The 16,682-nt window shown below is 38.4% G+C and overlaps 1 protein-coding gene across 1 annotated transcript in view; it reads left to right on the plus strand.

Moving 5' to 3' along the window:
- The window catches only part of TMC1 (transmembrane channel like 1), a 68,073-nt gene extending 65,247 nt beyond the window's left edge, over positions 1–2,826 (plus strand). The window contains exons 19-21 of the mRNA XM_056325126.1: positions 694–772; positions 869–1,004; positions 1,958–2,826. Coding sequence (XP_056181101.1) covers positions 694–772; positions 869–1,004; positions 1,958–2,226 — 484 coding nt within the window. The 3' untranslated portion in view covers positions 2,227–2,826. The remainder of the gene's footprint in view (positions 1–693; positions 773–868; positions 1,005–1,957) is intronic.
- Positions 2,827–16,682: the final 13,856 nt, after the last annotated feature.

Below are 16,682 nucleotides of genomic sequence, written 5' to 3' on the forward strand. Positions count from 1 at the left end.
AGGAAAGGAAAGGAAAGGAAAGGAAAGGAAAGGAAAGGAAAGGAAAGGCAAAGCAGAGAAAACAACATATGCAGATTAATTATTTACTGTTTACACGAATAAAAGACATCATATCAGAATTTCTCTAATTAAATCAGGATGGTGAAAAATACTAATTTCATAGAGTTATCACAAAAGTAATACAATATACTGAAAAATGAAAATTGCATTATGCAGTTACATTTTTGTTTAGTAGAAGAAAGTGGTCATAATTTAAAACAAAAATAAAAATGTATGCTTTTGGCTGTTTTCTTGGCAGTCGTTGAGTTTGCTTATTGTATTAGTTAAAAAACTTTTATAAATATGATTTACTAATTTTTAATTATGTCACACAAGTTAACTTTCATAAGTTACTCTTCAGAACACACTTCATAGTGAGGTTTAGTTTTATGGAACACCTTCATTAACTACTATATTATTGAATGTAGAGTATTAATAGACATGATGATTTCTTTCAGCTTTTTTCCCCCTGAAGTAACAGTGCCTTCTTTGTACTGTAAGGAAGCACATTGTTCATTGTCAAAATACTACTACCGATTATGTATGATAAATGAGGAAAAGATACAGATTTTGTATTAGCACAACTGTAGTTCTTGCTATAGGAATGTTGTAAGAGTCTTTATATTTAAATTTAATTATTTTTCTTTAACTTAGACTGAGTATTTATTATCTCAATGCTACATCCAAATCCTACAAGGAAGCTAACTTGGAACTGAAAAAGAAGCTACAAAGTGTAAGGAATAAACAATTACTGACTTTTGGCTTTACACAATGTTAGAGAAGCTGTTCAGGTCACTGAAAGATGCCCTCTCTCTCTCCCCATCATTAGCAAGCAGAAGAAAATAAAAGAAGAAATAAACAAAGGGCACAAAAATCAAATGAACAAGAGGAAAATCCATTTGAGACGGAACCACCACAGCCAAAGCCGAAAGCAGACAAGGAAGATGAATCCACTTCAAACCAAGGTAAGGACTGTTTTGAGCTCCTCAGGAAGAAGAATACATTTATGTCAGACCACAGTCTTCCTCACTGCCGTGACTGCTTCCTTTGCCATAATGTCCTGAAAGATACTCATAATGAGAAATCGCAAGTATTAACCTAGTCTCCAGTCCACTTTTCTTTCTTTGGCTTCTTTAAGAAATACTGTAACATTATTCCACACTAGGCAATACCAAAGCAAAAAACCCTGTAATAGGGCTATAATGAATGGCAAGATCCCAGCCACAAAAAAAACCCTCACTTAAAGCCAGGTCTGAATGTCAGTGATCCCTCTCACAAACAAGTTGGGTCCAAAACTTGCACCTTGCTATTGAATTTTGTTGACCCAGGACTAGTCAGGACAGCATTTCTCCTCTGTGCTATGTTCACCAGGAGAATGTATAGTGAAAACACAGTATGGTAACAATCCTTTTCAGAATGTCTAGCTCGATCATGCAGGTTTCAGTCCATCTTGAAGGAATTCACAGGCTGTTTCCTTTCCCTGGTCACTGTTAGACTTTCCCCATCATGTATGCATGCCATATATCCAGTATAGGCTCAAGCCTAGCAGAGAAACCCAGATTGGAGATGACTGTCTTTGGAAGAACCACTTGCAAGGTGTGTCTGCAGCCTCAAAACCCACCCACTTAAATTTGAAATTGATACCTTCATCTTCATTTACAGGTAATATCTAAGTGCATGTAGATACTTGGGAAAAGCCTCCACTTCACCCTGTCGTTGGGGCCTTGCAGAAAGGACTGGAGGGAAAATGTGCTGCAAAGATCATGAAGGCACATGACCCCAGATGTCAGGCTGTGGGCAGGGGAGGCCACAGACTTTCCACCACACTGGAGTGGACAAGTGGCTGCAGGATTTCTCTCTCATGGGATTTCTGGTTTGCATGTTCATTTTCTAACTCTATTCTCCAAACACATTTCAGACAACAAGAAAGAACAGGGTGGCAATGAAGCAAAGAAGACAGGCCAGCCACAAGAAGACAGCTCCTCTCAGGCACTCCAGCATCCAGGCCTTGCCCCGAATGGCCTCTATCCCCTGCACAGCAGAGGAGGAAACCTTCCTCCCCCATCCATAGCTGTGATGAGGCCACCAGGGCCCAGGGGCTATGGGATGCTGGGCTATCCACCTGGGAGCCCACGCTTCCCTGGGGCACAGCCAGGAATGCCCAGGGGCCCTCCCAACTACAGATAAAGACCCTCCAGCACATTGTGATATGATGATGGACACTGAGAGCCAGAAGAATGGTCCTAAACCCACACACACTCCTGCAAGTGCAGAAACCTGCTGTGTTCCTTGTAAATTTTCATGTGCATAAAAGTTACCTATCTGCTTCAGTTTTTGCAGGACGGGAGGCTTCAGAAGAAAACATCACATATGTCTTGCAATTGAAGGGCTTACAAAAATGCATTATCTGTGTCAATAGGTAACTAAACTTTGGGATGTTTATTGGAAGGTATTGATTAGAAGAATGAAAAATATCTTGTATTTAGTTGAATATTTTCTTAAAAGCCTGAAAGTGTGTCCCTAACATCTTTTCCTTTTTCCTAGAAGCACAGTACACTCAAAACATTGCTTTGTACAAAGGATATGAGAGTCAGTTATATTTAAACATTGCATATAGATTGTCTTCTGCAGGTCATATATGCATACCCAAAGATTTCAGATTGTACATGGGAAACAAGGATCTTTTCAAAAGCTGAGTGATTACCTCCAAAATCTTTGGGAAAGTATTAAAACAGTAAAAGAAAAGCAAAATTCAGCCTGTTGCTATGAAGAGAACTCTCATTACAGTACCACTTTTAGCTAATAATAGTTTTATCACATTCTGGAAGACTAAAAATAAATTTTAAAAATCAATGAAGTGGTGAAGAAATATCTCCTGTGCAGAAAAACATATTTGAGGAATAGAGGTAGGCAGTTATGCAATAATTCCCCCAAGATATTCACTAGGATTGTGTTATGGCACAGAAACACTTATTATTGCAAAAGAATTTGTGTTGTATAATCTGCTCTGCAGATTTATCATTGCATACTTGTATTGATCACTATAGAATGTAGGGTGGAACAGGTCCTTGGTCTGATAGGTCTTGTGGAAACACAGGATAGATAAAAGCCCATGTGCAAGCTGATGTTATTTATTCAAATGAGACAGCTTTAATTTTATGTTCTGATTTTACTTCCTTGTCCAGAATTTGGGCCTTGATAATTATTTAAGGATTCACAAGATTATTAACCCGCCCCGCCCCCATCTTCTGAAAAAAAAAAAAAAAAAAGCAATACCTTTGGGGGCCTTCTGTATATTAGAGGTCCATTTTGTATGGTAGAAAAAACTTGAACTATATGTCAGTATAAAAAAAGTCTGTGACACCATAAACCAATTTCCATGTAATTAAATTGTGGAACTCACTGAAAAAGGCTTACAACCCCCCCCCCCCCCCCCCAGTATAGACTATGTACCCCCCATAAAACACAAAGACCCAGATGCAATTTCCAGCTCAAGTAGTCCTTAAATCAATTGCAAGAATATGGGAGGGTAAACCAAGGGGAAGTTCAGTTTATACTTGATTTGACTCTTGTACTGCCTCCATAAGCATCTGATATCAGCTGGAGATAAGATATCCATCAATCAGTCAGACCTTCAGTGAGCACCAGCATGGCTGTTCTGCATGTAAAGTCTGTGGGTATTAAAGGCTTTCTCATTGTTAGCAGGCTTACTATTTCATTCTGTGGGATTTCTTTACATCATGAATGGGAGAGAGACACAGCAAAGAATCCACCCACTGAAGTTGTTCTGAGGAACTTTCTGTTAGATCTGTTTGCTGTAATGATTTTCATCAATAAATGTGTTCTTAGAATACACTTATATATGCAGTCATGAGCATGTAATAGCCAACATGAACAATAATAAGACTAGGTGTTGCTTGTGCCCTGTGATCGGCATCAGCCTGCTGTGGCTGAAAATGAGATATTTATTCTTATTCTTTGGTACTTCTAAGTGAAGGTCTTTCATCACTGTTTCGTGAAGCTGTGCTTTCAATGCTTCCTAGCTTAGATCTAATTGTCTGCTTTCTTATTGATAACAGAACATTGACTTAGCAGAGATGTGATCTTACACATTTCAGTATTCTATAGTAAGTCCACCTTTAAGAAAACATACTGTCTACTTGGTAAAAGTAATTTTGAGTTTGTTACAATAATTTTGCATGACTACATTTCAAGTCATGTTTCCTTTCTGTACAGACTTCCTCTACCCCTCCTATATCTGAATCTTTCAGTTCTAACTTTTTGTCTCTGCTTTTTTTGAAAAAGCACCTCAGTCAACCTTCATCCACTTACCCACAGAGCTAGCCCTCTGTCTGAATCTTGTACTGTGCTGAACAGGTAAAAATACTGTTGACAGTAGGAGTAATGCTTACTATGATTCAAATCACGGCAAATGATCTTGCTTAGAGAATGTATTTTGTTTTCCTTGGTGACACGTATACTGTTTTCTTTCTTCTGTGTTGTTAGACCTGCAAACTATGCTTGGGGACCCCTCAGAGCTCTATTATTATTTTACTGATTCAAGGCTCAGTATGTTTTACCATGTCCCAGATCTTCCTCTGCACAATTACACACTGTCTTAATAGCATTTGGCTGAGCATTTTGTACAATTTTCTGCATAATAAAAGGACACTTCACAATATTAGTGAATTGGTACAGAGAGACCTTTAAAGTATTTTTAAGTTCCTGCAAAAGATTTAATTTCTCACTGATCTGTGAAAATTATAATTACTGTAAAATGATGATTATTGAATACATCTCCTTTTTCCTGTTCATCTTTTTTCTGCATTTGAATTAAATATTTTCACTCAACGACAAAGTCCTACCCTGGGAATGTGCAATGCTCTCAGCTGAACAGGAAGTAAAAGGACATAAATAAAGTTCAGACTTGACTGAATTCAGAGCAAGTGAGAGACAGGACTTTTTATAACATAACCTTTTCAACACTAGATTTATGTTAGCCAAGACCTGAAAATAACATATAATACATGCATTAATACAATACATGGAGATCTATGGAAGCTTAGAGCTGTTCTAAAGCTGATAGAGGTTTAAATCCAAGGAATCATTTTATTACCCTACAATACTCACCGGAAAATTAGGTACAGTTTTTACCTCTGCTGAATCCTTTGCTTCACTTTCTAGTCCTCTGTGAAAAAAACAGGCTGTTAAACTAATTATGGCTAGAGATTAACTTCAAGCAGGTACCATCAGCTTCATTTGATGAGGCTGTATGAGTTCACTATGAACTTTATGCTGCCCATGTCACATAACTAGTCTGTATTAAGTCCTTGAAATTGCTGAATGGACCAAAAAAACCCCAAACCCTAAAATAATAATTAAAAAAAATTACAAGTATGTGATGAGACAAACAATATTCACCTATGTCCTGTAGTAAAGGTTCTTGTAATCTGAGAAGCACCCATGCCCAGTGGTTATAAAAAAGCTATGGAAAACAGTATTTCCCTGTGCTAAAGAATGACATCAGGTCATGACAGAAGGTTCTGTATGGATGTGGTAAACTCTGCTTTACCTGCTGTTGACAGTCTATAAAGACTGGACTATAAAAATGTCTGTGTGTGATTGTGCTGTTTAACTGATGTTACCTACCAGGTTATAAACATACTCGGTGGAAGCTGTTCTTCAAACTATTAAAGGCAGGTTAGTAATGAAATGTGTACTTTTCTGTGAGTTCTCTGTTTTCTCCATCTATTTCAGATGAGCGATTGTTTCTAACACATTCATGAACCTAGCTATTAGCTGGTAATCGGGAAGAAGCATTTACCATTACATATCTTGCAAGTGTGAGGGAAAGGGTGCAGTTCTCATTCCCCCTGGCAGGGGGAGGCTTTGGCAGTCCACAGAGGGATGCTGCTACACCCCTTCGGTGCATCAGCTACTACTGGGAGACACTTTTTCATGTTTTATTGCTCTTTCTGGTGGGTAGAAGTAAAGGTGTTTCCAGAACGTTGTGTCAGAGGAAACAGCGAGGCAGAAGGATGTAACTCCCTGGTAGCCTACCTGTGTCTGCCTGATGGCTCAAGAAACATGGGGTGATTTCAGCAGCAGGCTTCTTCTAGAGGGGCACAGTTCAGAGGGCTTTGCAAGGCATAGCAAGAGAGCTTCATCTGACAGCTCAGTGATGGGGCAGGAGCCTCAGCTCTGTGGGCTGCAGCTGTGTGCAGATGGGCTCTGTCTCACGGCTGATTCGTGCAGTGACACTAAGGCTGTGCACAACGAAAAGGAAACCAGGTCAGAATCAGTAGGATGCCATGGTAATGGTTTGTGACATTCAAAGCCGGCATGGTTGCTTGTCAGATAACTCACTGAAATATTTCACTGGGTGAAACCTGACTGTGTGAAACTGCAGGGCTTTGTCTGCTCCAGTAACTGCTTGGAAGGGAGCATGGGCTCTGAATGAGGGCTGCCACGTCTTCCTAGCCACCTGTTCTCCCTTTTTCTCAGCAAAGGAAACAAGTCACAGCCTTGTCCAACTCTTTCCTGTCCGTTTTTAGTTTAGCTTCTTCCACTCAGTACCACAAGCAAACATCTGTCTTTCTCCATCATACTCCATTACACGCAGGCACCAAGTCCTACATCCAGCTCCCATATACATACTGTGCATGACAGGTGGCCATTTCCCTAAGTAGCAAGGTTATCCAGGGAATTCCCATATTTCTGTATTAACAAAAGCCACAGAACCAAGGTATTTTTATTGCAGTAAGTCTTTGTCTTAGTGTGTAAACGTTGTGGGAAGAGACTATGTTATATATTACAGATCCTGTTGACAGCTTGCAAAATGAAATGTTGCTTAGGACCCAAATGTAATACCAGTATCATATTGGGGTATAAATATTCTCTGTGGAGTATTTGCTTGTATTTACACTATTAGAAAATTTAAAGTTAGTGTAAAAAGATGAAAGATGTTTGTCATTAATAATAATTCAAAGCAGGAATAAATATCAGCTCCCTACATGTCTGGAGAACATCTGATAATACTTGCCTGCACTTCTTTTATCCTGCTTAGCATGCGGATCTAAACAAAGGAGCCTGTATACCACATCAGATTTTTTTTAATTTGAGACAAAAAGTCTCAGCTGCAGTGCATAGTCATAGAAAGCTGTGAACCACATCTGCTGAAGTGTTAGTAAAATAATAATAAAAAAATTATTATGGCAAAATTTATCTCAGGGGTTTTTTTTGTCCTTGACTGTTTGTTGGAATTCTTTTTTGTATTTTTGGATACTGTTTTGTGCAGTTAATGTCACAGCTATGTACTTTTTGCAAAATATTGCTTTCTTAATTTTGAAGTTGTACAAGAAAGGAGGATTTTCAAAACTTATAGTGGATTTTTAGCTAAAATCCATCTTTTTCATTAAGTTTGCAGTAAACTATGTTTATCACTTACCATTTGACTCTTTTGTCTGTGTCCTTGCCAGTTTCCCATAGCTGTGGGGATAGTTTTTAATATTTCAAGTTTTTAATCCCTTGTGAAGAACTTCCTAAAAAAATAGAACCAGAACATTTTCCCCCTCTCTTGGAATTAGATTAGAAAAAAATTTCCAGTAGGTAATCTATAGTCAGCAAACCATTATCTCAAAATACTGGAGCAGGAAACAAACCAATTATATTTGGGATATTTAAACTGCAAAATTCTTAGAGCAAATAGTTTTCAATGAATATAAATTCTACTCACAAAAACTATTAAGTTAAAATTTAAGATTTTCTGACTACATAACTGTACCTGTGTTTATCCCAAGTGATTGACTCGACAAACTAGAAGTCACTTTTATGCAATGAGCTAACCAAAAGACAGTCAAATGGGTAACAGGCCATTAAAACTGTTAGTTTGCATCTCTGATAAAGGATCAGTCTAGGTTTCCCCACTAGACAAAACCTGTTTTCAGACATGGCAAAATGAATAGAAGAAAAAGAAAAAGTGTTATGTCATAATTGTAGTGGGGAAAAAAAACCCCTCTTCAAAATTACTTTCAGAGGTTCTCCAAGCATGAAGGCCAAATCTTCAGCAACACATCAATGTTCACTAGCAGGGTGATATCAATGTAATAGGTATCTTACATAAAGTAACAATTTGATCCTTACAGTGTTGAAGCACAATTTCATTGTAATCAACATGGGATTAATTTCTTTCTTGCTGAAGGTAATTGTGATAGCCAAAACTTTTACCTTTCTTTCTCTCTTCCTTTCCTCTAGAAGGATGAAGCAATTGTATTCTTTGATATACTACTCCTGTCAAAAGCATTCCCTTCTTTTTTCTTTTTTTTTCTTTCTTATATTCTTTTTTTCTTTTTTCATTTTTTTTAATCACTCAATGATTGTTCCAAAGACAGAGCCATGGCTCCCTATACCTTGCATAAAGGATGTTTTTAGAAAGTACACAAGCTATATTCATTTGTTTAAAGGAAATGTATTTAAAAAATTGAGGAGATTTTTCCAAACACCTTGTAAGCCTTTTTATTACTTGTAAACAACTAAGGCTGAGAGCCTTTAAAATCTTTTATACCATTCTAAGGGCATTTTCTTACAGTCTGGCATCTTCAGGTATCTCTGATGACCACACATAGCAATGATTCTGATGGACCATATATCAGCTGATGTTCCTGCTGCAACCAGATTAAAAATATGGAAGTGTGTTTTTCCTTTTAATAAGCAGTTTCTTTTTGTCAAGATCAGCCTCAGTCCTACCTAGCGTGCAAAAGCGGATTGACAGATCTGTCTGTGCCACCGCTGCTCTCATGTGCTGGATAAGCATCATGCAGGTAAGTATTCTCAGCCGGTAAACTGTGCTCTCACTAATTTTGTCTGCTAGGGTAAGTTCCTTGGCACTTGGCATTTCCTCTCTCCGAATGAACTTTGCTGCACAGTGGAAAGCAAATACTTTTTCATTTCCACACACACAAAGGAAAGTGATGTAACATGCATTGGAAGTGAGATGTGGGGCATGGTGACAAGTTACTATAAATAGCAGTTTTCAGAGCACTCACTCTCTGTCTAATGCGAGGTTAATTTCATCACCAGGCTAGACTAGGAATAAATCTATCTATTTATCTATAAACAGTCTGTGTCCTAGGTGCTGTGCCAGCTTAGAAAATAGGACACCAGCTATAGCAGAGAACACAAAGCATATTATGTGTTAACATCTGATTTCCCCTCCTGCTTCAGTATTGCCCTCCAGGGGTTTTCTGAATCACCTGTGATTAAGGCAGGCTGTAAAGGCATCTGCTTTCTACCCCAGCCATCCCCTCCACATCAGGGTGCTGATGGCACTGGGAATCCTGGTCATCAGTTTGCAAGCCCCCATCTTCCATATAGTGCCTTAAATGAGAGAGGGAGCCTAATCTGATTCATCAAACTAAGCACCAAGGTAGGCAGTCTCTCCATCTTCTGCTTTGTTAATGAATCTTTGGAAGAATGAATTAAATTAAAAGGCACTTAGTCACAAGGAAGCCACAAGAAACATTCTTTTGTTTACTGCTGGGCTGTCTTCTGACATTCATTCAGTGAAAATACAAATGCATCACTGTCAGTACATAGCTGCCTCTCACCTTTGCTTGGTCTCCTGTTTGGTTTTGCTTTGCACCAGGCTTTTACAGATAATTCAGTGGAAGGATGCAGGCACAATGAAGAGTAACAAGAAGAGGGAAGTAGCTTGCCTTCCTTTCTCTGTGCAGCGTTGTGGTGGTGCACTTCTAGTGACAGCCCTGGCTGTAGGCCCTAGTGACAAAGCGATTTGGCCATGTGCTGTGGGACCACCGTGAAGCCGCAAAGGCAGGACCTCTTTTTTTCTGAGACTGCGACACTGTCTGCTCGCAGCTTGGAGAGAGGCTCCCCACCCCTTCCCAGCTCTGCAGCTGGGAAATAAGCTACTCCCTCATGCCACGACAGCCCTGTACCTGGGACAGGGAAGGCATGTTCATGTTTCCTGTCTGTTCATGCTACGTATCTACCTGCTTTCTGTGCAACATGAGGCTGGCAATCCTTGAGTGTTAGGCTGTGCATATTACGCTGGTGGCACTGTGTTAGGATGGCCATGATGTGGCTGAGGCAGGAGGGGGGGTGCCCTAAGTTTAAGCAGTGCTGTTGAAAGAGCAGTGCCCTGTGCCAGGTACTCTCCTTCTGACATCAGAATTCCTCCTTCTTTTACACATGGGATCAGTTTTCAGGATTCAGTGTCTTGTATACATAGTTTCATTTAGGTCTTTTCCCCCTCCTTCTTTTGCATGCAATATGTATCATTTAAGGAACAAAGGGAGTTTCTTTTGGACTGCATTTTGATGAAGAAAACCTGACAATTCAAAAGTACTTTTTCCTCCCCGCCATATCTAGATAGTGGTTTCTTTGTCTGCAATCTTCTCCAAGTCATTCCCACATGGGAGAACCCAGCATTTCATTTCTGCTTTGATGAACAGCTGAGAGTATCCCCAGTACTCTTGTTCTCTTTTTCTACAGCTTCACTTTACAGTTCACAACAGAATTTGAGTCAGAGGCTAAAATTAGATTTACTTACTTAACTGGATTTACCTCACTGTGTTATACTTCTCATACTCTCTTCCATGTTGTAATTTTGCAGAATATCATTAGGAAAAAAGTGACTGGTTATACACGGGGTTACTTAGGCCTTTACCTGAGCAAGCCCAGGCTGGATAGATTTACTTTTAAAGATTATGTGATACCTCGATATGACTCTAATGTTTTCTAACAGTCAGTCATTAACTCTGTGAATCCCACCTTTATCCTGTTTCTTTATCAGAAGGTGCCCCTAATCCAAACTAAATTAGGTTGGTAAAATCCCTTTTGTATTTTTATATCTCAGAGTGTTTGAACTAGGAGATAGTTTATCTCAGAGTTCATCAACTTTGACTGAAGAAAGGCAAATATGTCCCTGAATTCTTCCTTGTCTTTCTCTCAACCTTCAACCATCTCCTGAAATCCTGCTCCTTGCCCATCCTCCTTCCTCACTGTGGACTTCACTTGTAATTTAGCTTCTACCCTATTCACTCTATCACTACAAACTATACATAGATACAGAGGTAATAACCCAGCATTTAAATATGAATTTAGTAAACAGTTCACTGCCTGCAGAGGATATCTTGTGTACTCACTTTAATGACTGCTGAATTTAAGTTGAACTTAAGCCGTGGAAAAAAATATTTTATTACTATTGTCCTCATCTGCCTAGCTACTTCCTTTTCAGCTATTTTTCTTTGTTAGACTTACTGACTGCATCATGTCTTAAGATATATGTAAATTCTTCGGGGTAGTTTAGACTTTTTATCTGTTTGTAAGGTTCCAAATCTGACTAGATCTTTGAGTGCTACTAGTAAAGTGAACATCTAGTTTTGTGAGTACTTAACTGTTAGTTTCACATTGATATGTGCCATCAGATATGAATTAATCTATTACCTGAATGCATAATAAGAAATAGTTTTAAAACTCAGACTGAAGTAAAAAGTGCCTTTTTCATTTCCAATGCAGTTGCCTAAAAAAGTTTACATGTGTCTTGGTCTTTTCTCCAGCAGAGGTCAGAACAACATAGGATATTGCCCAGCACCTATGTGAGCAACTGCCTTAGGAAAGCATAAATCCGTACTATTTGATTTTGTAAAAAGTGATAGAACTAAGCTTGCTAGTGGAATTTCAGATCAACTGGGAATTCATGCGAAAGCCAGAAGTTTGCAGATACGATGTTTGTACTAATATTGTTGCTGTGCTGTGGCCATCCAAAAGGAACAAAAAATTCAATAGGACATCTGAAATACTACATGGGAAAAAGCAGTGAAAAAAATAACCTTTCTAGCATTTGTGTTTTTCAGGTACAATAACTGGTGGTAGTACAACTGCTTGGGAATAAGTCTGTTGGATTCAGTTTATAAAACCAGCACTGCTGAATCATATAGTCTGACACATAGGTATTTTGCAGGTCAAAATGTTCCGTCTATTATCTTATTTCAGACATGACAATATGTAATGCTTGTTCAAAAAGTCAGCTTTAAACTTTATTTATAGATACATATAGAAGACAAACAAACTCATCAAAATGAGCTTTCATTTCAAGAGCCTGTATTTGGAAAGGAAAAATCATACTGTGTCTTATATTTAAAGTAACTGAGAAATGATTTTCATTTTACTGGACAAATACATAGATATGTGGTAATATTGAGATAGAAAAGCCTTGTTCAGAATAATTTGGGAAATGTTTTTGCCAAGCAGAAATTTTTGGACAAACTGTAAATTGTTATCCCCTCAATGCAGGTAGCAAACTACCCTGCAAAGAATCCAGCATCATTCCATATCACGGAGCATCCATAATGGACCAAACACCACAAAACGAAAGATCACATGCAAAGATATGGTTAAAGAGAAAGCCACAGGCTTTAAGAACTGTCACAGAATAGGGCGGAGGGAGAGGTGGTCCTGCTTCACATAAACTGCCCATGTAGGTAAGTACTGCACAGCTTCAAAAGTTGAGACACCCACCACAGAAGGTTACAGGTACCTATCTCTTCTTTTCCACATCATTTCAGGATGAAGAATACATCATACTGCGCCTTTCCATTCCCTAACACAAAACAAGTATAAAAGTGCAGGAAGGATCTTACTTCCAACACAGTGTAAGGCAGAAGGGCCCCCAGGTTCCATGCACAGCAGTGGTATATCTGGTCCTCACTTTGTATTTCAGTCAATTACAACAAATAATTGTGCAGTGGCAAACAATACTGCTCTCAGAGAACCTCTAGCATTGCACTAGAAAAGACAAGTAGAACCTTAACTCCAGCTACCACCATGCAATGTGGAGTAAGTTATTTCTGTATTTCTGTCTCCCAAGAGTCATGGGCACACTAAAACACCATGGGAGTGTCGCAGCGAGAAACAAGGAAAACTAACTCCAGAGAAGTATGAATACAAAAAATAGCATAATCAGGTTAATTTTCTTCACTGTATTTGTTGCTAGCAATACTTTATTACTTACGTGGTGTTTTTTGATGTGCCAAAGGGATGTAGCAGAATCGCTTATGCTACATTTTGCTTGATGGTATCATCTCTGCATATGTGGTGATTTTGATTACATCCCAGTAAGGCTGCAGGAGACTGTTGCTTGCAACTGCGTTTTTAGTTTGGCTTTTCTAAGTTGAAACTTCTCTGCTGGATGGTCAAGGAATTAGTGGATGTTTTCCCTGTCAGCTGCATGTAACTGAGAGATACAAGGTATGGAGCAGTAGATGAATCCACAAAGATGGGTATTTAACTTCCATTTTCTTTGTATGTATTCAGAATTACAGAATCAAAAAAAAAAATCCCTTTCTTGCTGCCTTTCCTGAAGTTTGTGTGAAAACATCTTTCCACTAGCAGAGATACCCTGGTACCTCAATGTCTACTAGGGCATGCATAGACTGTTTGGAACTTAATTGTTACAACTGCCAAAAGCTAGGTCACCCAGTATATGCCTAAAATATATGGAGGGTAATAAACTCAAATTCAGGTTTAAACCCTAGCAGCTTTAAGCACGGAAGTGTTGCAGTGTGTGGCTAACACTGTGTGAACAGTTACACCAGTGCTCCCCTTTTTCTGTCCTCGGGTCCTGGTGGTAAATGGATTTTATTGTGCAGGACTCCAGTTTCTAACCTCTGGTACCAGCCTTTTCCCAGTGTCTTTTCTCCAGGAAATGGCGATACAACAGCCTGCTTGTAAATAGCACTTTCTCTGTTTCTTCTGTTTGACTTCCAACAAAGCATCCTTGTGCCAGAGATTGAGTCAGAATGACTTCAGAGCCTAGTGATTATAGAGGCTATTCCCTGCAAATGCAGGAAGATGACCCCTAACCTGTGCTATGTTTAGTTGCACCATTATTCTTGAGTGCTTCGAATTGTTAGCTCGGTGCTTAGCATACAAAATTTTGTAGATTTCATTTCAGTGTTCTTAATATGCCTACACAGATAGTGAGAGCTCCGGGAACCTCTTGGAAAGGTTCATGGACAGCAGGGTGCCTTCCAGTTAGACTGCAGCCCTGAACAGAGTAACTTTTGTGCTACTTTATCAATTTCCTAGGAGTTCAACAGGTGTATTCTAGAAGGGATTTCAATGAAGAGTAAATAAAAAAATATATTAAAAAAAAATCACACAATTGTACTGTAGTTCTACACATAATTTATATGGGATCGTGGCATTAAAAGTATGATTTTTCTCCCAGGCAGATGACGAAATAAAGAATATTTCAATCCTAGGTTAAAATAGATTCCTTCCTGGTTCTGCAGTAACTGTATCATTGTTCATTCATGTGTTTCTTACTTCATTGACAGATGAGGTGAGTTAAAGTAATGCTGTGCCATCACCGCCTTGAGGCTAGGAACATTTCTTTTATATAAATCCTGGTGCAGGTATTCTTTTGACAGATGATTTTTCTTCATATATAGACATATTTTTTTGTTGAGGAAGTGTTTGTATTGCATTTTGACAAAAGAAAAACATATTTACTGTGAAAACAAGACTGATCTGTCACAAATGCCATAGCAGTAGAACCAGATTTCACAGATAAGCGATTGTTCAAAGCCTTCTTGAGATCCACATTAATAACTACATCAAAGATTGAGCTGAATGGCATCCTACCCATTAGTTGTTTGTCTGTGGATGACTCTGCTCTTCTACACAGCTATTTCTTAAGTATTAACTAGAAGGGAGAAAATATAAAAAGCCGAAACATAAATGGAATTAATTAGTTCCTCTAACCTGGCTGTATAGGTCCTCAGATAGCTTCTTCTTTTTGCTGACTACGGAGTATCACTGCAAATATTACTGATGTCTGAGGGTCACATTGTGGCTTTTCTGCTGTATGTAGTTGCATTTCTTTTAAGTCTAATATTAACTATGATTTCTCTGAACCTGTGCATTATGCTGCATTTGCTCTGTGAATTTTTTTTCTCAATTCTACATACTTCATATATATGTTGATGTCTAGCCTTCTGGGATATGTATTCCTTAAAGAAATACATAACAAAGTGCTATATAGCTTAGGAGCTGGACTTCTTAGATATCATGGGGTAGAAACTTTGATGTATTGTCACTTTCAAATGTTGCAACCAAAAGTTCATTCATGCAGATAATATCATAAAATATCATAATGGCCTTAATTTTCCACCCTGTTCCATAATATGAAACATTTCTTTCTGTCTCTGCAAAAGGTTCAGTGTGTCTTTCTGCATCAAATCCCTGTTGACTTTTCTGCTGACGTGTCTTTTCTGTGGGCATATGTCTTTTCTCCCTTCTCAGTAAGAATTCTTAATTTACTCTATACCTTTGCTCCTGATTGTTTTTTTAAGCTTTACTTTTTAGGCCTACAAAGGTTTGGTGCAATAAAAACTTGTCCACCTGCCTTCATCTGAATGTTATGAACAAGATTTGACCTTGGTGTTATGGATTTTGCTAGGTGGCTGTAGCCCACTGCCATGCACACTCACAGATTTGTGTATCAGTGCTTTAGAGCAGCAAGTTTCTCACAGACAACACAATGACTAATAAGTAAACAGATATTTTCTGTTTAATCATGTAATGTCTTATTTATACAATAAGAATTTTAGTTTTAAATATTTAACTTGTTTCTGGATTCTCTCAAGTAATGTGTTCTTTATTCTGTCCTCACATTTGTTATACATTTCCCTGGCTGAATACCATTATTAAAAGTTTTACCTTCAAAATAATTTGTTCTGTGTAGCATTCAAAGGAAAGATTAGTTTTAAAGATGTCCATCTGGTTTGTTTAAAAATTAAAGAGCTACAATGCATCTTTCAGATAAAACATGCTTTTGGAAGTTAAAGCAGTAATGTCACCCAAGCAGCCCTGAGGCAGTAAAGCACCAGACCATGATGAATAAATGGTTCTTCTGTTCAGAGCATAGCAGTGCTCACAGGAGACGTTTACCTGAATCACATGGATATCCAGAGCTGTCAAAATTAATGCTGGTGACAGCTGTCATTCCTAGAAATCTTCAGTTTAAAAAGTCTTTTTATGGATGCTGAAATTTTTGTATAGGCTATGAAGTGTTCAGGCTGTTCTCTGTTGTTGACCCATCACTGCCAGCATGGACAGTGCTGAGGGCTCAATTTAACAGCCAAAAATTATGTCATACTCTTCTAGATTTGGTGCTTAAAGTTTCAGTCTGTTAGGAACTGATCACTTTAATACACAGCTAGCTCCTCCCATACAACTCTTCATACGACCTGAAGGAACTGCTAATGAGCTGTGCATCTTTTCCTTCCAGCTGCTTTCCAGCTGCAGTAGTGCATAAAAACACATAAAAATTTGAGTCAAACTGACTCATTCTACTCTCCTCACAGGCAGCTGCTTGTATGCTAGGGAAGTAGGCACAAAAGGAGGCAGTGAAACAGCTATGACCTTGATCTGGGCAGGTATGTTTGGTGTGAAGAAAAAGGCATATCTATTTTTCTTCCTATATGTTCAGTATGTCAGAAATTTAACCTTCATAATCTCCTTTTATGAAATAAAATTCTGCTGTGTTCTGTTCTTGTAAATATACTCCAGAATACAACGGCTCATATTTGTATATTGCACAGGATTAGTAGGTTTTTGTA

Source organism: Falco biarmicus, chromosome Z (genome assembly GCF_023638135.1).
Source record: "Falco biarmicus isolate bFalBia1 chromosome Z, bFalBia1.pri, whole genome shotgun sequence".
NCBI classification, from domain to species: Eukaryota; Metazoa; Chordata; class Aves; order Falconiformes; family Falconidae; genus Falco; species Falco biarmicus.